Source organism: Gallinula chloropus (genome assembly GCF_964237585.1).
Source record: "Gallinula chloropus genome assembly, chromosome: 23".
Lineage (NCBI taxonomy): Eukaryota > Metazoa > Chordata > Aves > Gruiformes > Rallidae > Gallinula > Gallinula chloropus.
In genome coordinates, this window is record NC_140108.1 from 3,620,844 (window position 1) to 3,645,682 (window position 24,839).

Sequence of the window (24,839 nt, forward strand, 5' to 3'; positions counted from 1 at the left end):
CGGGGAAGGGTGAAGCGCTTTTGGGGTGGGCTGGATGCCACGGCGGGTACGGCTCTGCGGGGCAGGCAGCTGGTCTTGTGGAGAGGAAGATGTGCTACTGTTTTACTCCCCATCTCTCAGGTGTGGGGATCCCCTGTTCAGACACGGGATGGGGTCAGGCACCAGCGGCGCATCCCCTGCCGTGGTGGCAGAAAATCTGTGGTTCAGCCACCCTCCCCAGCCCCCGGCGCTGCCGAAGCCACCGCAGTTTCCTCTCCAGGGAAGCCTGGGGGCTGTGCCTTGTCACACAGCTTGCAGCAGTTCCCCTCCAGACAACAAAATCACGCTGGTCAGACACCCAAGGCTGAAAATCTCTTTCACGGGGGTTTCGTTCCGCCCCCCCCGGGGTCTCTTGCTGCCGCCTCCTGAGCCCCTCAGTTGATCTCTCCCTCCGTGAATTCTTCCTTTATGGACTGTTTGCGAGATTTGCAGTCCGGGAGGTCGAACCCAAAGTCTGCCCAGTCGTCGGCCCCGCCGCGGTTGGGGATGGTGATGGTGTGGCGCACGCGGAAGTGCACGGCCTCCATCACGCGCTGCCGCTGCAGCTCGCCCGAGCTGCCGATGGAGATGGTGGAGGCGTTGCTGCTGGAGCGGATGAGCTGCTGGGCTCCGTAGTCGTGGCTCTGCTTCAGCTCCTGCAGACCCCTCCAGATGATCATCCTGTACTGCTCCGGGATCTTCAGTGCTCCGAGGTCCTGGAAGAACAACACTGCTGAGGTATGGCCGGAGCGAGACCAGGGGCCCCAGCTCCTGTTTGGGGGGGGGGATGTTGGTGTGATGCCCGAGCACCCAGCAGTGGTGGGGCCAGATTTCCCCCCCTGGTCACAACACTAAGAACACGGGTGCATCATCCCCAGGGGGTTTCTTTGCTGTAACCAACGGCTGAGCAACCGGTTAAAGAACTTCCTGCTTTTTATGGGGAGGGGGCTCACATCAAGGTGATGTGAAGATGGGGGGGGGACGGACACCTTTCCCCTTTGGACGCTGCTGCAGAGCAGCATGGGGAGCATCCTTGTGTCTGTCCAGCTAGGCTGGCATCTCCTCAGCCCTGGACCAGGAGCCTGGAACAGCATCTGCTCAGAGCCAGAGCAACGCCCTGAGGTGGGTGGCAGCGGGATGCTGCCACGCTGAGAAAGGCAAACAAGGGCCAAAACTTCAGGGCTGGGGCTCCCTGCACCCCAACAAACAGCGGGAGCTGCCAGAGCCCCGTGTTAGTGCCACACACAGAGACTCAGGGCAGCGTGACGGAGAAGACAGCGAGCAGCCATTAGTAACTACGGACACCGACTGGGACACACAGCTCAGCAACCTGGTGCAAGTTTGGGCCTCTGGCAGCTCACAGAGGGTCAGGGAGTTAGTTCAGCAGACGGTCCAAAGCCGGGGTACAGTTACACAACTGGCCCCAGCTACCACTGAAAAACCAGCCTGGCTCCGGCAGCAGCATCACCGCGCCTGGCGGCAGCTGCTGGGCAGAGTGGGGGCAGGAGCTTTGCCTCAGCCAAAAACCACCGCTGGGATTTACAGGGCTGCCTCGGGCTTGGAGGGGTTACAGTTGTTTTGTTTCTCTTCCTCTCCTCACACTGATGGGCTGGGGAAGCCGCTGCTGCTTCTGTGCCGCCCTCCTGCGCTCTCCCCCAGAGCTGATGCTCCGTGCAAGCTCGGGCACTTCCAGCATCCCCTCAATGGCTTTTTGGGCAGCTTCTGCCTTGCCTGGGCTGCTCCACTCCTGACTGCAAATTCCCTGGGGCTCAACTCCCCTGTTTCAGCCTCTTTTGCCTTACAGACTAATGGGGGAAGAGGAAGGATGGGGTTTAGCAGTGCAGCATGGGGGGGGGTCCTGCTGGGATGTCTCACTGAGCACCTCAGCTGCTTTTTTGGTGGAAAATCCCCCCAAGGTCTGGGGAACGTTCAGTGCTTCTGTTTCCAGCAGTCTGGAAGCACCAGTTCAGACTGTCATGGTGATGACCAAGCTACAGCTCAATCCAAAGGCTGAGGAGGACGCAGAGAGGGAAGGCTCCCTGGGGAGCAGCACATACTTGGTGGGATGGGTCAGTGCTCGCCTCCCCCTTCCCCTTGCCTTCCACACACTCTGTCCCTGCTTTTCAGACCCAGAGCTGAGAGAAACAAGTGGTAAGAACAGATCTCCCCAAAGCATTTACCTCTATGGATAGGTTCTGCAGGTGGTAAATATTCTGTAACCCTTGTGAGGTGAAATAGTCGATGCAGTTTGGACACCCCAGTCCTGTCAAAAAACTGCAGAAAACATTCGGAAGATAAAGAGGCATTAAAGTCTCAGGGACAAACCCAAACCCTGCGCTCGGGGCCGTCACCGTCACAACAACGGGTGGTTCGGGGCACCAGAGAGGTGAGGGGCTGCGGGGGTCTGCCAGGGGCTCCTGCTGTCTCCAGCCTCGGCTGTGCTTCCACACCCCTGCACTGGGGAGGGGCTGTGGGGAGGCCAGGGGAGCTCAGTGCTGGGATTTCATCAGCACCTGCTGCCCCCAAAGTGTGGGGGCCCCACCGCAGCCGCCCCTGGTGCTGAAGTGGAGCGTGGGGTTGTGTTCCAGGGCAGTGGTGCTGAAGTGGATCATGGGGTTACAGTCACTCCTGGAACTGCTCTTTGTTATTATTTATTTTTTGTTTTCCTCCTGCCCATCGGGGGCTTCAGCTCAGGAAGTGACTTGGGGTAACTTGCAGGAGGGAGAGGGGGCAGATGGGGGCATGGTGCGCTCCGGGCAGCGCAGACCCATGGCACAGGGGGGGTTCCTGCACGTCGCACTGGGCTGCAGCTACAAGTTCAACTGCCTGTCCAGCCCCCGCCCTCAGGGTGCTGTCCCAGTGTCTGTGGTCTGTCTAAGGGCTGAGATGGTCACAAGCAGCTGTGGACCTGCCAGTGTGTTCCTGATAGAAACAAGCCACACGGATCTGTGTGCAGGTAAGGATGGGGATGGGGAGCTCCCGGAGGTGCATGCGGGAGGAGCCTCTCACCCGGCTGTGTTCAGGTTTTAATTAAGTGGGGAGAGGTGACCCAGTCTCTGGCTGGCTGGTGGGTGGCTGGGCTTTGCTTTCTGAGGTGGGAACAGCCCGTGGTTTCCTGAGCAGTGGTTTCTCAGCTGGGACCAGTGGCCACTTAACCGGTTGCAAGACAGATCCGGAGGTTAGAGCGAGGGACGACAGCAAGAAACACCAGCAGACAAGACAGACAGGGCATCGGGTGCCTTCCCTACCTGACCAGGCTGGGATCGGGGTTGTAGGGCTGAGGGGGGGTGCAGTGTGATCCCGAGACCATGGACTGGGACGAGTGGCCCCCGTTCATCTCCCCGTTGGGTTGCATGGGGTGGGTGTTCAGCATCCCGGGTCCTGGGCAGCGGCCGAGTCAATGCAACAAACAGGTCAATTAACCATCACCCCAGCACGACAACCACCCGCTCCCTCGGCAGGGAGCCGACTGTCCGACGAGCAGGAAGAGCCCCTGGGAGCACCAACCGCTGCCCGTGGCAAGGTGGGACCTTACCCATGGGCCCCAGGCTGGGTGTGGAGCCGGAGCCGTGCTGCGCTGGCTGCCCCACCAGCTGGTTGACTGAAGGCAGCTTGTTGATCCCTCCGCCGTGCACTTTATTCATGGGGGAGAGGACGGGGCCGTAGGAGGAGGGTGGCTGCATCTGGCTGCTGTGTGGGGACAGCGGCTGGTCAGCCAGCAGCGTGGGATGGAGCTGCCCAGCCCGGCCCTGAGCTCCCCCGGGCCCTTTGGCCATCGCTCCGGGCAGCCGTGCCGATGCGACTGCAGCACAGCAAAGCCCCTCTGTGCCCTGAGCAGCTCTGCAGCATCGTCAGCCCTCACTAAGGACCACGCACTGGGCACACATGCCGTGAGCCAGCAGACCAGCCCCATCCCAGGGGGCTTGGGGGCTCTCTGGGATCTTGCTGGTACTTACTGTCTCTGCAGGAGCTGCTGCTGCTGCTGCCGGTACGAGTCCACGAGCTGCTGTGGGACCAGCTCCACCAGCTCCAGGCTCTCCTTTATCTTCATCAGGAACTCAAAATTCTCCCGGCCTCGAACCTGGAGGAGGGAACAAGCCCAGAGCTTGGCTCTGCTCCCATCCCACCCAGCCACCTTTTCCACCTCCCGCCACAAGACGCAGCATTACCATGGCCAGGGACCATTCGGGGCTCCAGGACACCCTGGGACATGCAGCTTTGCATCAGTTCCCTAGGCCTGTGCTCAGCCCCTGTGCCACCACTGTTCACCCCCACCCTGCCCAGCATGGCACCTCTGGGGCAGAGAGGGGGTGATGCCATGGCCGTGCCCAGCCGAGCTCACAACCACTGCAGCTCACCAACACTTACGGGTACATAATACATCTCCTCCTCCCCGTGCCTCCGCTTCTTAACGCCGGTGCCCAGCGCTGGGATGCCCTGGGGACTCTGCTTGAACGCTGGAAAGGAGAGTGGGAGAGCTTGACACGCTGGCCTGGGAGGGCAGGTCACAGCCCCGTGACCGCGGGAGCACGGTGTCTCCCGGGTGGATTCCCCTCTGCCCCTTCCCGTGCCCCTCTCCCAGCAGTAAGGGTGATGAACAGGTCTGGGTGGCCGTGGGAGCCCTGCACAGGCCCCTCTGCACACCAGAGGGGGAAGGGAGCGGGTCCTGCGTATGTGGTTTGTGGAGACAGGTCGGAGCATCGTGCCTGGGGTGGGGGTTTGAGCCTGGGCTTCAGGAGAGCAGTGATTTTGGGTGGGCTGGGGAAGGCTTGGAGAAGCGAGGGTGTGCGGGGGCAGGCTGGGGCTGTGCCCTGAGCGCCCCCTCTCCCAGCAAGGGGACTCACTGCGTTTGCTGGCGGTGCCGTTCTTAGCTGCGCTCTCGTTCAGGGCTTGCTGCTCCCGGTAATGGTCCTCATCAGCCTTCCGGTCTCTGCCGGGACAGGCACAGATCCGGCCCTCGAACGACCTCCTTCCCAGGACTTGCCCGCTGGGAGGGAGAGAAACCAGTGACCCCAGTCCCGCTTGGGAAGCACAGCGGGGCTCAGCCCAGCGTGTCACAGTCCAGCTCAGAAGCCAGACCAGGAGAGGGTCTTCCCCATCTATCCACCCAGGCATCAATTAAGCCCCTGGCACTAAGGGCAGCAGTGTCCTGGGGGAAGAGGAGCTCTGGGGGCAGAGGAAGGCTCCAGCTGCAGTGGCAGAAGCCGATGTGGGCTGAGATCCCGGTCCCTCCATGGCCCTTGCCCCAATCAGCAGAGAAGAGCAATAGGCTGGGGCTGCGGGGGGCTGCCACGTCCCCTTCCCCTGGGATGCTCCCTTCCAAGAGCCCCTGCCCACCCCTGCTCCCATAGCTACTCACTCTCTCGTCTCCAGGGTGATGATGATGAGGATGGGCCTCCTGTTCATTCCCCCCACGCAGCTGCTGTTGCACATGAAGTTGTACAGGATGGTGGTGAACTCGGTGCCCACCTGCCCGGGGGAAGAGCAGGTGCTGAGCAGGGAGCTGGGTCGCCTGGCATGGGGCTGGAGCCTTGGCAGGGTGGGCAGGGGAGTGCCGGGGAAGGGTGGTGAGGGGGTGGGAAGAAGCCACTGCAGGGTGGGTCCCTGGTGTCCCCTGGTGTCCCCTCCAGGGACTGGAGGAGATCTCCCTTTGTGCCCTGTTTCCCAGCAGTGGGATGCTCGGGATGCTCAGACCTGCAGCTGGTCAGACTCAGCTGCTGCCGGGGCAGGGAGTGGGGAGTGGGGAGGGGGGTGAAGGTGTTCCAGGGCGAGCGGGATGCTCCAGCCCTGCCAGCAGCAGGTTCACCCTCAGCACCAGCAGAAGCCCGACCAGAGGCAGGAACTGCTCCTGCCCCACACCGGGAGCAGCCGGGTACCTGTGGGGGCTCATAGGGCACCATCACGCTCTGCCTTCCCGTCACGGGGTCATCCACATACTGGGAGAGGTTGTTGCCTTCCACCCGGATGAGGTGGCTGGCGGGGGCCGACTGGCCTGCAAGGGAAACCTCTGCGTTAGGGGATGCAGCCAGCCAGGATGCTCATCCCGTGGGTGTGGGGGCTGCAGGGTGGGATACGTCACCACCCCCCCCCCAGCCCACGGGACGGCCCTGGCATGGGGCAGGGGGAGGGGGAGCATCACCCACCGTCGTTGAAGTCTCGGCCGAGCTCGTGGTTGGGGCAGCGCTTCACCACCTCGGTGACGTGCTCGGCCTTCTTGTAGACGGGCATGGCCCGGATGATGGTGCCGGGGGGCGGGGGGCTGGACACCTTGATCTGGATGGGGCATGTTTTTGCGATCTGACAGTAGAGCTTCTTCAGCAGGGGGGAGTACTGGAAAGAAGAGACACCCATGGGGTGAATGTCCTGGGGTCTGACAGATGATCCCTGCTTGCCCTCAGCTACCTCCACTGCTGCGGTGCAAGCGGGGGGCTCCTGTCCCAGCTCGGGGCTCCCTTCCCAGCACAGGGGTTCCTGTCCCAGCACAGGGGCTCCTGTCCCAGCACAGGGCTCCCTTCCCAGCACAGGGGCTCCTGTCCCAGCATGGGACTCCCTTCCCAGCACAGGGCTCCCTTCCCAGCACAGGGGCTCCTCTCCCAGCACAGGGGCTCCCTTCCCAGCACAGGGGCTCCTGTCCCAGCACAGGGCTCCCTTCCCAGCACAGGGGCTCCTGTCCCAGCACGGGACTCCCTTCCCAGCACAGGGCTCCCTTCCCAGCACAGGGGCTCCTCTCCCAGCACAGGGGCTCCTCTCCCAACACAGGGCTCCCTTCCCAGCACAGGGGCTCCTGTCCCAGCATGAGACTCCCTTCCCAGCACAGGGCTCCCTTCCCAGCGCAGGATGCTCCCGCTTGATCTGAGACAGGCACTTCCCTTCCCTCAGCTCCGCTCACCCACCCGCCCGCTGCTTTCTCACCGCTCCCAGCGAACTGTGAACTCGGCAGTAAAGCAGCAAATTAAAATAATGACTTGTTATAAATCCAATTACTGGCTCCTGCCTGGCAGCCGCGCTGAGGGGACTGTGCCGGCACAGAGCTGATCCGTGTGCCGGCTCCGTGGGGGCTCTGGGGTGTTGCAAAGTGCCCTTGGACAGACCCAGCGACCAAAGGAAGTTCCTCCTGTCCTTGTGGTGATGGTTTATTCTCTGGGCTCAATATTGGGTTTTCCCTGCAAATATTTATATGTGCCCAAACTCCCCCATGAGACCCTGTATCCCCTTCCCACATTACATAGACACACACAGGCACCTCCCGGGCCAGGGCGCTGCAGGAAGGGCTTCCCGGCCAGCCCCAGTGCTGCGGTGAGGTGGGAGCACTGTCTGGGCTCCAGCTCCCAGTAAACCTTGCTGGAAACCAGTCTAAGGCTCCCACATCACCCACCTCGTTCAGGGAACCCTGCACCCCTGTCACACAGAGCTCCAAGGGCTGGGTGCACTGAGGGCACCTGTGAGCACAGCCCAAGGACACCCTGCTGGTGGCAGCTGAGGACACAAGACCTGGGAGTTTAATTCCATCTGACAGGTGTGACACACACGGGGCTGGACCCGACCCTGAAGGACGTGGTAGGGACTGGGCTGGGAGGATGCACTGCGGGACGTGGCACCCCGAGCGGGAAGGGAAGGGAAGGGAAGGGAAGGGAAGGGAAGGGAAGGGAAGGGAAGGGAAGGGAAGGGAAGGGAAGGGAAGGGAAGGGAAGGGAAGGGAAGGGAAGGGAAGGGAAGGGAAGGGAAAGGGGAAGGTGCCAGCCCCACAGCACTGGTCCAGAGTGCAGCAGAGCCCCTTGGCCCACCAGCGCTGGTCCCAGCTCTGGTCTGAGCATGAGCACCCCCCGCAGCGGGCAGGGGCTGGCAGCACGTGCCTGGGCAGGAGGAGGCTGGGGGGGGGCAGAGCCCATCCTTCCCCTTCCCGTAACGGCGTGTCCCGGCTCCCAGGTGTGGGGACGTGCGGTTCCCTCCCACCTCCCCGGTGCCATGCTGTTTTCCATCTCCCAAGGAATGTGTTTGCTATACAAGAGCCCACCCCGCCACACAGAGCGGAGCCGGTCCCTGCATGGCAGGGCATGTTCTGCCTCAAAGGATTTTATCTCATCCCCACAACACCAAGCCCAGTGCCAAAGAAATACCACCGTGCAGCAGCGTGTGCATCAGGATGTAACGCTCAGCCCCAGCCCCCAAACACAGGTGAGGCTCCAGCCTCTGCTTCCACACTGCATGAGAGCAACACTCACCCCACAGCTGGGGGATTCAGAGCTGGGGGCAGTGGGGTTCAGCAGCGAGCCAGCCACTGGCACAGGACTGCTGGCAGGGCATGGGGGCTGCAGGGAGAACTCAGCACTCCTCTTCCCACTGCACTTCCCCATCCCATTTCCCAGAGGAGTGGATGCACCTATGGGCTGAGTGATTCTGCCCAGGCTGTGGAGGCTGGGTGGGCTTCTACCAGCCTGGGAATGGCTTAACGAGGCAAATGAGATGGATCATTCCCAGGTGGTGTCTGTCAGCAGATACAAAGGTGGGAGGATGCTGCCAGGGAGCCTAGTAGCTGCTCCAGCAGCTGAGGGTGTGTTAGGCTGATGGCTGGCAGGTGGTCCCAGCTCCTGGGCTGGTGAGGGCTGTGCCCTGGGGGTTCTGTGATGGAGGCAGCAGGACAGTGCTGTGGCTGTTGGAGGGTGAGATCAGGAGTTGCAGCACGACACTGAGTCTGGCAGCAGGAAATAATCCTCAGCATCAGAGACACGCTGGCTGGCCCGGAGAGAGAGGATGCTTAGAGGCACTGCCCTGCACCGAAATCCCCGTGGTCCCCAGTGATGCCCTGCGGCTTCGCTCTGCAGCCAGGTGAGCTCCTTGGGTGTGATCCCACATTGCCAGCAGGAACCATGGTGCAGCCAGAGCCCTGGCACTGCTCACAGCACTGCGCAGCTGGAAGAGGAACCTCTGGTACCACCATGGCTCATGTAACCTGCATGCCCGTGGTGTGGTGGGAGCTTTGCTCCCTTGTTTTGAGGAGGTGACATGGCAAGACAGGGGTTATTTGGAGGGGGGCTCTTCCTTGCCAGGTGTTAAAACCCTGACAACTCCTGTCAAAGGATCCTTTCATGTCGGCATTCCCGGGCAGCCCTCAACACGCCTGGGGAATAAAACTGCTCTGAAAGAGTAGAGGTGCATTATGGCAAGCTCTTTGGTAACAGATTCTCTCGTTATACCGTGTTATGACATGGATAAATCTCTGTTAAATAGCAGAGTGATTGCCCTGCAGGGAGAGAGGCTGCTGCTTGGAGCAGGCATGTCTCCACTGATAACCTTATCATGTCCTAACAGCTCCGGGACTGCCTTCAAAGATCCTTCCGCAACAACAAGCTCCTCTTTTAAGGAACTCCTGCTGATAACTCTGGGCAGGAGGAGCTGGGGCTGTGCCCTCTGCAGCCATGGCTGTGCTCCCTGTGGTGTGTGGCCCTCCTGCTGCTGGGACAGAGCGCTCCCAGCCCCGCAGACTCAGTTGGTGTGTGGTCACTGGGTAAGTGGGCGTTGTGGTGTCTGGGTCCTGGGAGACTCGTCATCCCCAGCTGCTCCCAGCCTGGAAAAGGCTCCCCAAGGGGGTGTGGAGTCTCCTTCTCTGGAGATATTCCAGACCCATCTGGACGCAGACCTGTGTGACCTGTCCTGCAAGTCCAGAGCACCTGGAATGACTGGAACAGCCGAACTACTGAAGCACTGGGAATACATCAGCATTCACCTCTCTTTCTCTTACCCCAAAGTCTCTGCAGATGAGGTTTCTTTCACCTCCTCACCATAACGTGGCTGTTTCTGGGCGCAATGGAGACTGTCCCTCTGCTGTGCTTATTTCCTGTTACCTTCAGAGCCCTGCAATACCCCTGAGGTCCTCTGGGTACCGCTGCCACTGTGTCTGAGGAGATGGGTTACACATCCCAAGGTCTGTCTGAGCTAATGTCCCACAGCCACTCATGGGGACTGATACACCTGTAAAGCAGCGCTGAAATTCAGTCCCAGCCTCTACCACTGCCTCCCCAGGACCTGCTCTGGAGGAGGCCAACGTTCTGCTCGGACCTGTTCCTACATCTCCTGTGCAGGAAGCAAGAGGGGAGGTGTTTTTCCCCACGGATGCGGGCGGGCTCGTGCAGAAGATAACCAGAGACCTCTGTGCAGAAGGAGCTGCCGGCAAAGTCCATCTCCCCCCAGCCCTCCCTGGGCAGCAGAACCGCTACGAGGATGTGTCCCAACAGATTCGGAGCTGATAAAATCTTATTTATCTTCAACTGTTGACACTGAAGCGTCTAGACTTGCCTGCTTGGGAGGGCTGCAGCCAAGTCCTCCCTTCTCTCTTGAAGGAAATGATTTGCTCAACAATTACTTTTTCCACAAATCCTCCCCCCCCCCCCCTCTCCTCCTCCTCCCTACCAGCCGCCTCCTCCTCCTCTGCTACATTCCACTCTCCTCATTAGCTCTACTCAAGACGTGTCCAGGGCTGCAGTCAATGGATCCCAATAAAGCCACTAGCCTGGCAAGGAGAGAGAGAGAAGAAAAGTGCTGCCTCCGGCTGCTAATTTCCTTGAGCTCCCCAGCAAGCAGCTGCGGAGCTGCATCCTGGGACAGGTTCGGACAGATCTCAGCAGAGAGGTGATAATAATGTGTCTGTCATCTTCCCCAGGCATGTAGCATCTTGCAAACCGCAAATACCGTTAACCGGCTCGGGCGAATCTGTTACGACAGAGCCTGGAAGACATGCCGACTGCAGAGAGGAGGGGGGGGTTTTTTCTTCTTTCTAATTCTTTTAATAACCATTTTTTAATTACTGGCCCCCACAACTCCTTGCTGAGCTGGGAGTTCCTGCCAAAGCTTCTCTCTTGCTTGTTTACTATGAGCTGGGTTTGAGTGCGTCCAGGGCATCGCTGGTGCCTGATGAGAGCATCCTGATGGTGCCTGAGCACGTGTGGTGATGCTCTGGGGTGATGGGCAGTGTGTGGCCAGCTGTGCCATGGATAGGGGGGTCCTGAATGCCTGGCAGAGTCCCCCCCTGCTCCCTTCATGAAGCCTATCTGCTCCCCTCCCCAGCAATCAGCAGCTGCAGGGGACCCTCAGGTCACCCAGCCCTGCTCCCAGGACCACTGGCAAGGCCTTTGGGGCTCCTGCAGCAGACGCAGCACAGAGAGGCTGTGTGCTTCTACCTTTAGGATCAGGCTATTACTGCTAATTAAAATCCCTTGGGTCACCCCCAAAGGAGCCCTCTCCCTTCCTTCTCCAGTGTTCACATCCTTAGTGTAACTGCCAGCCAGGATCGCAGCCGCTCTTGGTCACAGCTCTGCCAGCCAGCGCTGGCACGCTGGGGTGGTTTAATCTCTGCTAGATGATGCTCAGGCCCTCTGACTAAGCCAGCGTTAGAGTCCCCTCTCACCCAGAAAGGAAGCTGAAAATCCAGTTATTTCATGCTTATTACAACTGGATACAAGGGAGCAGGCTGGGAGGGAAGAGGCTGAGCTGCGCTTGGGAATCACTGCTGGCAACAAAATGACCAGAGTGGCAATACCTGGATGTGGGGGAGACCATCACCTCTCACAGCATCCCCGGAGGCTGTGCTGAGCAGGAGGGAGCTGTTTCTGCTTTGCTTTCCTCCTGCCTTCCTCCAGCCACTGCCAGGGCCGCAGGCAGGCAGCGTGGTTTCCCAAGGGCACACCCAGCATCTCTCCCCTTCTTTACGTGTCGGAGGTTGGGGCTCCCAGGAACGCTCATGGTGCAGATGCAGCCCCAGGTGGTAAAGCCCTCTGCTCCCAGCAGCAGGCCCTGTGTCTGCTCCCAAAGGGCTCAGCCAGGACAGCTGAGGCTGGGAGAGGTGCTGCTGACCCACCGGCACGCAGCCATCGAGCTGCCCTGGACTCTGCTGAAACCATCACCTGAGATCCCCATTGGGCCAGAGCACAGAGCCACATCCCTTCTGCAGCCTGTCTCCTGCCTCGGCTTCCTCAAGCAGGTCCTTTGGTCCCCACCTCCCTATGTACTCAGGACCCTGAGGTGGCCAGAGCTGCCTCTTCTCCCTGTGCATCATCTCCCAGCTCAGAGCGCTGCCTTCCCGCTGCAACGGCGGCTGCCAGGAAGTCGCTCCCTTGACCTGTGCATACCATACACGCTGGAGATAGTGGGGCTGATAGCGGGATCGTGTTGGAACATCACACACCGAATTCCTTTGCCTTTTTTCTTAATTCCATTGTGTCTGGAGCACCCGGAGCCTCATCCACACCCTGTGAAAGCTGGTGGAAAGCCTCCAGTGGGCTGGCTGCGATGGCTTGGGAGCAGGCTGCTGCTGAGGCTGCTTTCCTGCTTCTGGCGTGCTGAAATCTCCACGCTCTTCTGCCCAGCTACTGGGATAAACACGAAGGTGTTTATGGCTCAGATGCAGAGTGTGGCAAGCTGAGCCTGTCCCCTGCTCATCCCTGGGTGGCTGCTGTAGGACAGGTGCCTCCCTGGCATACAGGAGGGTGTCAGTGAGTTTGAAGAGGGGGTGGGCTCTTTCCTGCAGATGCTCCTGGAAGTTTTTCCTTCCCCTTCACAACCGCCTCCAGCCAGCCAGGGAGATCCCTTCTCCTGCCACGCCAGTTATCTCCATCGCCTCGTTCAGCTAGCATCAGACCAACAGTTTCAGATCCTGGCTCCCCCTGCGCCCACACTCCAGCTGCAACTGGAACCAGTCCCACGTGGCAGCATCCCACCAGCCAAGCACTGGGATGCAGACTGGTTTGCTGTGGGTAACTGCTGGCAGCCATCCCTTGTAGCAGCAGCATCTCACCTGGGCTCTGACCCTCTGCAGCCTTTCCCTTGCAGTCTGGCTGCACCCCAAAGCACCAGGCAAGGCCCTGGCTGTAGCCTGGCCCCCCCTGTGCCCGTGCCGGGGGTCTCCCGGCTGCTTCGCTCGGCGGTTTGTCCGTCTCCCCCAGCTGCAGGGGCTCTGTGCGAGCCCAGGCAGCTGCCCCACACGGGGGGCTCGAGCCCCCACGTCCTTTTGCAGCCAGGCCACGGGAGGCCAAAGACCCTATTAACGCTTCTGCCGGCTGTGGAGGGGAGGGGGCAGCGATGTGCCGCAGCCCCCCCTGCGATAAGTACTAATTATCCATCAGTTACCAGCTGCCTGGCGTGGTGAGGGGCAGCCTACGAGCAAGCTGCCGGGATGGGCTCGCAGCTCTAGCATGTACGGGCAGCTCTGGGGAGCCCAGAGCCCTGAGAGCTTCCAACAAACAGGCAGGCTGCTGGCATGCCCCGTCTTGCAGCGCCGCAGCGCCCGGTCCTCCTCCCAGCCCCACCGAAGCAGCTTCCCAGAGGGGGGCTTCGGACCCATGGGGGAAACCTTATTTTCAGCATCTGGCCATTGCTCTCTGCTGATAAGAAGGCCATTAAAAATGAAAAGGGAGGTGGTGGTGGCAGCCTGGGGGGTTTACCCGCAGCACAGACCAGTGCAGCCGCTCCGGTTCAGAGCTCAGAGCCAAGTGCACTGCTCAGAGCCCAGCCTGGGAGTCAGGACATCCGACATCACCTACTCGCTGCCCAACATCCCTCTGTGAGGACAGACCTGGTGCTGGTAACACGGGGCCCCAAACCCGTGTGTCCACCCCTTTTCCATTCACCATTCCCTAAATTTAGAAATCTGGAGTTTTTAAGGCTGGGGAGGGCAGGTGGTGATGCTCTGGATTCCCTACACTGCTGCCCTAGGACCCCTGCCTACTCCTCCTGCGTGGAGCCAACAGTGCTTGAAGTGCAGCTTATCTCTCAGGAGATATGCAGACTCTTCATTTGAATACTTCAGGAGTTGGAGAATCCACCACATTCCTTGGTAAATTGTTCCTATGGTTAATTACCCTCCCTGTTAAAAACTTTCCACCTTGTTTCTAGTCTGAATTTGCCAACCTCCAGCTTCCAAGCACTGGATCTCATTATGTCTTTCTCTGTTAGATTAAAGAGCTGTCTGCTATCAGAAGCCATCTCCCATGCAGGCTGTGACCAGGCCACCCTTACTCTTCTCATGGAGACCTCTCATGCAGTTCGCTTCGCTGGTATCTGGTCCAAATCTTTCATCTTTGGCTCTCCCAAATCTTTTCTGTTTTGTCAACAGCAGGTGTGATGTGTGGACATGAGACCTGCAGACAAGGGCAGTGGGGTCACAGGCACCCTGCTCATCCATTCCATGGGATGCCCATCCACCCAGCCCCTGCAGAGTGAGCCAGCCCACCATGCAAGCAGCTCGTCTCCAAACAGCCCTTGGCCACGAGCCCTGGGCTCCTTAGGAGCCTCTTTCCCTACGCATGGGGGAATGGATCAATGCCAAGTCACCCACAGGAATAGCCAGAGGGATTCAGTCAAGCCCCTTCAAACCCAGGAATCCCTGGGGCTCCACTCTTCCATCAGCCAAAGCTTCCAGTGGTACCGCAGAACTACGGCAAACTACGCCACGACGATGCGCATCGGGCTGCTCGGCTTGGCGCTGCCTGAGCTCCAGCTGCCCATTCTCCTTGGCTGGATTCTAGGTGATCCAGCCCCTGGTTGCAGGCTGCCTTTGGAGCTGCTGCTCTGGCAGAGCCTTGCCCAGGGCAGAGGGCTCCCCACCGCTCCTGAGCGCTGCCCAGCACCGCGGCTCTGCCGAATCCGTGGTCTGTGCTGGCAGTGGTCCTGGCATAAATTATCTGGCACAGCCTGAGTATCCCAAAGCCCTGTGGCCTCCCCAGCTCCGGATTAACGGGCAGCGTTGCTGCTGTCAAAGTGCTGAATCAAGGGGCACGTGTCCTGTCACACACCGAGATGCTGCACCCAGCCAGCATGGAGCTGTCAGGTGTCGCTATCCCTGGCCCCACTGCCTGGATGTGTCCCTTCCCAAGGGCTGGCATTCCCCAAAGGCACTCCTAGTCCTGCTTCTATGCGTTCACAGCCCAGGTATGGAATCACACTGTGCCCATGTGTCGTTATGGGTACGCTGGGTGACTGGCAGCACACAGTGTGTGCTTCTCTGCAGCCCCGTTTAAGCAGGACAGACTCCCAAGTGCGACAGTGACAGTGCAGAGCTCGAGGAGAGGGGGGAGGAAGGCAGCAGCCCCTCTGCCACCACAACATGTGTAGCTGCACGGCTGTGACAGCCACCAGCCAGGAGGATGCGGAGTGGATCTGTCACCACAGCAGCACCGTTCTTCACGCAGCAACCCTGGCGAGCTGGGCAGCCTGCACCCATCAGCAGCAATCCTGCAGAAGTTACTACTGCCAAAGAATCACCCCCTGCACTCTCCAGGGTACAGGACACTGCTGATCCATCCCTGCCCTCGGTGAGGCTCAGCTTCGGCGCAGTGGAACGTGGGCTGGCTGGTGCCATCCTGCTCCTGGGGGATGCCCAGTCACCCCAGCATCACAGTTCAGAGGTCCACACATCTCCCTGGCTGCCTCACCGAGTATTAAAGCCAGTTCAGGCACTTAACTCCTCTGCAGTGGACCTCTTCCCTTGCAGCCATGTGCTTGGCAGCCTCAGCTGGTGGGTGCATCCTCGCCGGGCATCTCTTGAGTCCAGCTGCTCTGCTGAGGCTGGGAGGGCTCCTGCAGCACTGAGGTGGCACTGCCTGCCCCAACGTGCAGAGGAGACCTGAGTGCAAAGGCCTGAGGAAGAGCCCACTTCCAGCCTGACGAGCACAGCTCCTGGCAGGACACAGTGGCTACAGGAGCATGGTCAGCACAGGGTTATGCTGAGACAGTCTGCGCCCAGTTTCGTTAGTCAGGGGGATCCCAGGCAGCTCCAGCAAGGGAAAGGGGCCATCACAGGCTCCCCCACCACGCAGGGCTGTCTCGGGGAGTCTCTTGCTGCTCCCTCTGCTCTCCTGGGGACAACTGGCCAAAAAGACTTGAGTGGCTTTTCAGCTTCACTCCTGCAGCTGCAGCGTGTGCTGTCTGGGATGAGGAAAGGGTGGTTCTGACCGTGAAGGAAAGAGCCTCTCTCCGTCCTGTGCATGAGTAGCCCTGCCTGCAGCGCTGTCCAGGGGTGTCCTGCAGCACCCAGCCTGGCCCTGCCCATGGCTGTGCCTGCTCCATCCCACAGCCATCTCCCTGGCACTGCTGGCTGGTGACAGGGGTGAGTGAGCATCGGACGCTTCCCGGTTCTCCTCCCTCCACGCTGGGATAAGGTACCCTGCATCCCTGTGGGTTCGGTGCCTGTTTGGATGCCCCCCCTTCCCTGTGCAGATCCCAGGCAGCTTTACACGACTGATGTGTGTTACCCCTCAGTATAGGGACAGGACTGGGCTGGAGTCACATCCTACGCCGAGGACCCACACTTTGCTCAACACCTAATGAAAGGCTTCCTTCAGCAACACCTTCCCAGGAAAGAGAGTGGAAAGGAGCAAAGACTTAACTGCTCCTCCGAGGGAGAGTCCTGTCTGATCGTGGTGCTGGTCCCAGACCCCCGGTCAGCCTCGCTCAGCAGCAAAGCCGTGCAGCTCCACTCACCGGACACAGGGATGCTGCTCCACTGCCCCAGACATGGATTTGGCTGCACTTGGCTGCCGGCTCGTTGCTGGTTTCCCCATCCTGCCTGCCCATTGGTTTGCACCGGAGACAGCGCCGGTGCTGCCGCAGCCCATCGTCCCTCCTGCACCCTCTCACCACAGCGCACCGGGACCAGCCCGCCGTGCCGCACCGGCAGCAGCACCCGCCGACACGCTGGGATCTCCCTGCACGAACCCATCTGAGGATGCTTTCTGCCCACCTCAGGAAGGACTGTCATGGCAATAAACACAGCAGCTCCCACAGACAAAAGTCATCGCCGTGCCTCGGGCTGAGGCATCGCTCCTGCTCTGCCCTGCCCGTTTCAGGGTCATGCTGAATCGCAGCCCCGGAGGAAACCCCGCTGCTCCCTCGCTGTGTCAGTCATCTCATCCCAGCCTCTGCTCTGCGAGCGCTTCCCGGAGGAGAAACCCTGCCTGCCTCACCAGTGCCGGTGAGCGGCTCCGCTCTCCGGGCATCACTGCAGAAATGCCTCCCCACCGGCTGCAGGGGCTGCTTTTCCTTAAGAACAGGGACAGCACCATGCTAAGCCAGGACCCAGGGTGTGAGGTTGGGACCTCTGGTCACAAACACCAAAGCAGCCCTCATACACTCGGCCTGGTCCCTGGCTCCCTGATCCCCAGAGTGCTCCTCTGCCTGAGGACCTGTGGTCAGACCAAACCTGCACCTCTGCTCCCGAGGACCAGGCTGCTGCACCCGCATCACCGACGGCGCGATGCCATTCAGCAACCCCTCTGTGATTAAAAACCTGCCCTGGTACTGTGCTGTGAGTCCTACGGAGTAAGTTCCTCTTCTGACAGGGGACGAGGAAGGATTGCAACCGACAAGCAAGGATCTACAGCACAGCTGAGAGCAGCCTGAGCACGGGTCCACCTCGCCCCTGACAGTGGGCGCTGGCCAGCGCATGGGGAAGCCCCAGGAGAACAGGACAGGTACTTCCCTGGGTCATTTCTCCAGCTTTGCAATTTGGGGAGATATTTGGGGAGCTGCTGCGAGCAAAGCTACAGCCACACCAATGAACTTAACAGCCCCTTTGGAGATAACCCCTGCAAAGCCAGCACTGATGTTCCACAAAGATTTTGCTCTCCTGAGCGGGCCAAGTCCCCGTGGAGCGGTGGCTGCATCCCTCAGCCGCCCCATGGAGCCAGCCCACTGCATCCTGCTGCGGAGCACCGTCTGCAGCTGCCTGCAGCAGCAAGCACTGCTCTAGCAAAGGCAAGAAGACATGCAACTTACTGTCCAGGTGGCTGACTTGGCGGTGCTGGATTGCTGGAAGGTCACCTCAAAGTGGTGGGGACCAGGGTAGTCAGTGTTGGAGGGGATGACAGGAGCTGGGGACATGGCGTCGAAGGTAGAGCTGGGCTGCGAGTAGGGCGAATGCGTTGGGACATTGGAGGTGTGCTCGGAGCTGTAGGGGCTGGTGGAGGCTGCTCTGCTGCCGATGCTCTGATCCATGCTGTTGTTCAGCAAATTGAACTGGGACTGGAGGAAGGGAAAAGGGGAGGAGGGAAAAAAGAAAACACCAGCCAGTTTAGAGACATGGAAAGCTCAGCCACACTTCTGCAGGGCTCCAGGTGTCCTGTTACAGCCTCCTTAAAGGGCCAGCGTGCGGGAAAGCCAGCCAAAGGAGCTGCTCTGGGTCGCTCGGGCTTCCCAACAGGTCACCGAGGCACAGGCTCACTGTGCCTACATCGTCCCCAGCTCCCGGCTCCGTCCTCGCCGGCAGTGAGGTGCGAGGTCTGCGGGCGTGCGGCGCTCCCGGCTATGCACAGCCAGAGGGATGCTGGCAGGGGGTCTGTGGGGTTTGCTCAGGTGAGGAGTGACAGCCTGTCCTGCTTGACAGCCACCCCCCGGTCACCCACCGCGCTGGGGCTCCAGGAGCTGCCACGGCACTCGGCACCGGGGCTTGGTGACCACCAGCCCCCTGCCGAGGGCATCGCTCCGGCACCACCGAACCGCCGACCTGTTCTCCAGACATCTCCTGCACGCATCCACACATGGCCAATGCACACACACAGCACTTCTGGAAGTGTTTCTCCAGGAAGAGCTGGATCTGATGGCAGGTTGTGTCATTCCCTTCCCAGCCGGGACGTTTCCCTTCGCTGGTTCTCACGGGCACAGGTCTAATTTGGGGAAGCCTCAAGCCTGGGAAGCGCGGAGCTGTGATGCTGCACGCCACAGAAAGCTCCCAGCAAACCTTCCCATTTACACACCTACAGGCTCTTTTTCCAGGCACACTGGACCAAATCCTGGCTTTTTACTTCTATCTTTTTCCCCCCTTATTTTGTTTCCAAACAATTACTGTCAGACATTTCCAGCAGGAGCTGGCAGCTCTGCTCCCTACGGGCACAGCCCCGGCACAGCTACCTTCTCAGAAGCCACGTGGCTAAAGTGGCCTTAAGCTTTCACCCAAAAACCAGACAAATCGGGGGTTTTTTCAGTGGTAGAGAAAGGAACCAGCAGTTTAAACAACACACCCCAAAGGCAGCTGGTCCTCAAGGCAAGCAGGAGGTTTTTCCCCCTGGAGATCTGCAAGCCCCAACGGCTCAAGGGTGGCTCCCCCAGCACTCACAAGCCCCAGCAACCCCATGGTGGGTGCTGCTCCACCGGGGACCACGCTGCTCATCACCCCACTCCCCCCAGCACCCTGCGTTGGAGGAGGAGTGGGGCTGCCCACCTGCGCTGCCCCCAGCACCAGCCCCCATCCAATCCCCCCATCTCCCCGTGGGGACGGTCCCTCCAGCCACCAGCACCAGCTCAGGGAAACCAGTTGCTGCTGGCAGGCAGCTGTGGGGACCCGGGAGGGCGGCAAGGCTCACGGCTTAGGAATCAAGAGACGTGTTTTAACTTGGGATCCCAACCTCACCCAAACGCCTGTGATGTATAATGGTTTAAAGGCAATCATCCTTCTCCAGGAAAGTTCTCCTGCTGCCTGCATCTCTCGCAAGGTCGTTGGAGCCTGTGACTAACTGGAGGAATGCTGAACAAGACCCAGCTTGCTTTTACACATACAGCCGTTTTCTCCCCTAAAATATGTGCGGAAACCCCTCGATTCCATCTTGCTGCTCCACTAACAGCCCTGCCAAAGACGAGCCGCCCCCAGCCCAGCTTTCCACAGTCCTGGGCTTCCCCTGGAGAAAAAGGTTATGAGAAACTTCACCAAAACAGGCATGAAAATTGCACCTGGAAACCCCTCACCATCCAGCTGGGAAACTGCCTGGCACAGGGAGCTGCCAGGGGACTGTGGGGCCAGGGTGGTACAGCAGCATGGAGACGCCCAAAGCCAGCCATGGGGGCAAATGACCACATTTTGGGACTGTTCCCTTTGCAGGCAAATGGAAGGCTTGGATATTTGTGGGTGAATTTGTGTCTCACACAGTGCTCCTGCATGGGGATGGGTGAATACAGAGATAGCCACACACACGTACAGGTTTGTGCACACACACACACATGGCTGCAGCTACAACCTCCTGCGTAGCACAGCACGAACCTGGTTCTGATCTGCTTTATACCAACCAGCCCACGTAAGGCAGAAGAGAGGGATGAAGTAATTTCTGGTTGGGAAGTGCAGCACCACACCTTTCGGCATCCCTGCCTCTGTATCAAACCCCTCTGCATGCCACAGAGCAGGCACAGGACCCTTCCCACCATGAAAGCAACCACAGCACATGAGGACGGGGCTGAAAGCATCTTGTCTACAGCACAGGTACCATTTCATCTGCTCTGCCCTCCCAGAGATGGGAAACCAGGGAAGGAAACCTGGGGCGATGGGAGCATGCCGTGAGCTCGGCCGAGGAGGCACCCAGGGGATGACAAACTGGTGCTGCTGGTGCCCAGCACCACAGGGTGTCCCTTGGAGGGATGCTCTGGCTAACACCCCTCCTCGTCTGCACGTAGGTGGGTGAGGAAGCCTGCACCCCTCTGCACTGAGGATTAAACCACACCTTGGGCTCTGCAAGTGCCAGCTCAGGCACAGCAAGAGAGGAACACCGACCAAGCCGCCGAGGCTGCAGCATCCCACACTGACCCCGCTCATCAACCACAACTGGGGCTGGAGGAGCTGTGGCTCCTCTGTGCAGCCATGGGACAGGGAAAGCCTTGCACCATGACAAGTGTCGCAGGCAGCGGCGGGGGCTCGGCAGCAGAGCCGGAGCACGCACCCCACTTCACGGACAAGCAGCCAGGGAAAGCCGGTTAATAAGGAGTAGCACCTACCGTGGTGTAATGCTGCATCGGGTCGCTGATGTACAGCATTTTAGGCGTCTTGGGATTCACGGAGCACTGGGAAGCGTCCCGCCACGGGAGTCATGGGGTCGGGGCGGTGATGGGGACAGCTCGGGGAGGAAGGCAGGTGGAGTAGGGGAGAGCGGGAGCAGGGCCGGGGCAGGCAGAGCCAGGGATGCTGCTCTGGCCGCCCGTGTGCCGCCGTGTGTTGGCTTTTTTGCCTTTTGCATCTCCCTTAGTTCTGTCAACTAGCTGCATCCAACAACAAAACGGGGCCCACCCCTTTCTGTCCCTCATGACTATTCATTAAAGCACAGGGCAGGTCCCAGCTTGCCCAGTGATGGACTGGGCGATACCAACCATTCCCACCGCAGGGAGAGCGAGGGTCCAGCTCCATCATCCAACCTGGCCAGACTCCACGCTGGAAAGCTGCTTGTGGCCGCCCTGGGCTGGAGACCCATCTGTCCAGCACGCTTCACCCGCAGACCGAGGTGGCTGTGCTTGTGTCCAGCAGCCGTGGCAGTGGCTCTGAGATAGCTCCGTATCCCAGAGCTACAGAGCTATCCCTGTCTCCATGGATAGATACGGATAGATGTGGATATCTAGATGGGCGTGTAGGCATAGATGTGGGTAGAGAGGGAGAGATGTGGATAGATGGGGATAGAGGGATAGGCAGAGGTCTCGATGGGCAGATGTGTTGATGGACAGGCAGGGACAGATGGACAGATTGGTATCGGGAGCAGCCAGGCAGATTTCCTCCCGGCTGGAGGTGGATGAGGGAAGGGTGTTTCCCACAGCCAGACCCTCCATGGAAGGCTGTGTACTGAAGCTCATAAGCAGTTCAAGTAGTTTGGAAGGTGGAGCCGGTTTTTGTCACCCACCACCCAGCACTGCTGTGCACACACAGACAGGGTGTTTGAGTGGCTTGCTTGGGGCCACTGAGCATCAGCACCGGCACTGGGTGCCGCAGCACCCGCTGCTTCCCGCACACCCACTCCGGTCTGCTGAGCACCACGGGCAGCAGACACCACGCCAGGGACCAGGCAACCCCTCCACTGCAGCTCCCACCTCTCTCCTCCCTTCCAGGTGGGTGGCACTGTGTTCTTTGTGCATTTATCTTCATGCCAGTCAGCCCGCCACGCATTTCGGTGACACCAGCCTGCAAGACCTGGCCATGGCTCACCAGGAGCCCGGCCACACAGCGCCCCATTGCGCAATCAGCACAGTGTAAATATTTACTACCGGCTCACTACCCTGAGCACGGGCTGGCAGCCGGCTCTGTGTTCCTGTGTGCATCCCCTGTGCTCAGCCCTGCAAGGCTGGGGCTCGCCGGCACTGGCAGCACCCCACGCTGCACCAGTTCCCACTGGGCTCGGCTTGGGTTACAGCGGGAACAAGAAGAAAGGTGCCGGCAAAGCTCAGCGAGGGGCAGCTCCTCAATTAGCACCACGGCTCCGCCTGATCCCCCTGCCAGGCTCCTGCCCGCCTGCTGCACACAAAAGCCGGGGAAGGGAGGGAAAGTGAGCGAAAAGCGAGGGAAAAGAGGGCTGGGGGAGGGGATGCAAGCTGGTGAGGAGGGAAACGGCGGCTTTCTGGAGGGAGATGCTGCCAACGGCCGGCGCTGCTTCAGGGATGCTCCCAGGAGGTCACCCTGCTCAGGGCACCGAATGTGTGCAAGCGACCCCGACATCTCACACATCTGCTATGCTGTGCAGCCTCTGTGCCTTAGATGGACATGCACCAGCTTCCCAGAGGGATAACACTGTGTGCAGCAGTGTTACCTGTTAACCAGCAGCCACTACCTTACAGACACCATATCAGCGGCCGCAAGCTGCAGCGCAGCCATCGGCTGTGGGTTATCAGGCCCTGCAGGGGAATGTGGCAGCTGCGTTCGGTTTATGAAGCAGCCAGCAGCCCCCTTCCCACGCCTGAGCCCCCAGCCCGCTGCGGGGAACACAGGCTCACGCTGGGTGCAGCTCCCCTCTGCGCAGCCTGAGCACACTCACCATGACCGAGTCGTTCATGCTTCTCATCTGGAAGACGTCCATCGTGACCTCGGTGCGGTCGGAGACCTCATTGCTACCCGTGTGGCTGGACGGAGGGAGGTCGAAGTAGGTGCTGTCCGGCTCCCTGTGGGAAAGGTGAGGACAGACAGACACTCAGCCTTCTGGCTCTCCGCCTGCACTGCCACCAGCAACTGGCAAGTCCCTTGAACCTCACAATTCCCTTGAACCTCGCTCCCTTCTCAACTTCTGCCTCCATCCCCTGCTTTTATTTTCACATGGTGGAGCAGGCTGTGCTCAGGCAAACTCTTGCCTGGTGGGGAAAGCAAGCAGAGGCTTGGGAAGTTTTTCGGTTACCCCGCTGCTCTAGCACGTCTGTCACCTCAGGATGTCTGTAGGTGAGAAGATACCAAGGAAGAAGGAGGATGAAATGAAGCACAGTCCTTCTTCCTTGCTTGATTAGTGTGAGGCGCAAAGGCCACAAGACTTGCAAACGTCTTGGTGTGACTGGAAGGGGTTTAACTTCAGAAACTACCCGTTTAATTAGGCAGCCACCGAGCCTCACGACCTCATGAGCAAGAGCGCATCCTCCCAGGCTTGGCTCCAGCATTCCCCACTGCTCTCTGGGCAAGGGACCCAGTTGAAAGGGGACCTTTGCTCCAGCCATCTCCATGCAGCCCTACAGCACCATGTCTGCAGAAGGACCTGGACATGAGGGATGGAGCAGGGCTGGCTCGACGAGTGGCTCTGCTGTGCCGAGGGGGGCACAGGCCATGGTCCCGGTGCTGCTATGGCTGGTGGACTCCTCAGCACTCAGGGCATGGGGGACATGGCCCTTCCAAGCTGCTGCTGCAGCATTTCTGCTCCCCAAACACCTTTGCTTCCTCGAGCGAGAGGGAAGCGTGCCCACACACTGACCTCTGATGTGCATGAGCAGCTTTGCTCATTGACAACACTGGTGGCCACAGGAGCCCTTTCAGAAACAGCACCCAACGCCTGGAAACAAGGTGTGAGGGCTCTGCTTTCAGTACACACAAACTCCAGAACCTTTGCTTGACCCAGCATCACTGGGGTGAAGGGGTTTGGCAAAGGAACCGCTCTGAGCATGGAGATCAGAGTCTGGGGGCAAAATGCTGCACATGGAAAAGGGAAACTGAAAACCAGAGCATGGGAAAGGCACTCGTGTCCCTTGGGGTCACTGCTACTGCAGCCAACAGAGCAAAGGGCTGTTCTGCCTGGGAATACACCCCAGGGCGAGTGACCAGCCCCACTTACAGCGTGCTCCAGAGGTGCTCGAATGTTGTGCCTTCATCAGCTGGAGAGGACTGGGACATCTTCGCGGAGGGGGAGTCTGACGAAGGGTAAATCACTCTGTGGGTGAAGGGAAACAGCACGGTTAGCATGGCTGCAGTGCCACCTCACGCCTTGCCCTGCGGCACAGCCAGGACTGGAGCCCTGGCAGACCCATCGTGGGGAGATAGTGCCCCTCACCCTACAGCGGGCTGCTGGTGAGCCTGCTCTGGACACTGTGTGCTGAAGGACAGCAGGAGGCAGCTGGCAACACCTTTGCTGCAGATGACACAGTAAAACTGAGGGGTGTTTCTGGTGATGAAGGTGCTGGCCAGCTCTCCTAGAAACAGGTGGGTGCTGTGGAGAGGGCAGAGTCACAGGGTGTTGGGGCACCACCTCATTTCTGCCAAGCACTGATGCTGTGACCCATGCAAGGTGGTCTGGGTGTGCTTCAGCAGGGCAGCAAGCAGCTCCCCAGCCCCAGGGAAACAACTGCTCTTAGTGATCCCCTCGGAGCAGCTTCATTCCGGCTCAGCACAGCAGTAGTAAACTCTTGAGTATCGTCACTCTGAATCAAACTGAAACCACAAGCTGGGTAGCAGCAAAGAAACTCTTGCAGCAAGAATCAGAGCTTGAAGGCACCCTTGCTGCAGCCCTGGGTCCGAGCTGCTGGGCTGCACGGTGTGGTCCCTGTCCTGCTCTAGGGTGGGGAAACCTTCTGCAAACCCGGGAAATACGGGAAAGACATTCCTGCCTCTGCAGAACTCAGCACCCTCC

The 24,839-nt window shown here is 59.7% G+C and overlaps 1 protein-coding gene across 1 annotated transcript; it reads right to left on the reverse strand.

Annotated features, from left to right (window-relative positions):
• Positions 1 to 413: 413 nt before the first annotated feature.
• On the reverse strand, positions 414 to 18,015 carry TP73 (tumor protein p73; the record flags this gene model as incomplete). The annotated part of the gene is made up of 11 exons (XM_084274582.1): positions 17,782 to 18,015; positions 6,162 to 6,348; positions 5,895 to 6,010; positions 5,378 to 5,487; positions 4,863 to 5,005; positions 4,387 to 4,475; positions 3,975 to 4,099; positions 3,554 to 3,708; positions 3,267 to 3,399; positions 2,199 to 2,292; positions 414 to 734 (listed from the first exon to the last, which is right to left on the reverse strand). The coding sequence occupies exons 1-11, from the start codon at positions 17,998 to 18,000 to the stop codon at positions 414 to 416; spliced, it is 1,692 nt and encodes a 563-aa protein (XP_084130708.1). The 5' UTR covers positions 18,001 to 18,015.
• Positions 18,016 to 24,839: the final 6,824 nt, after the last annotated feature.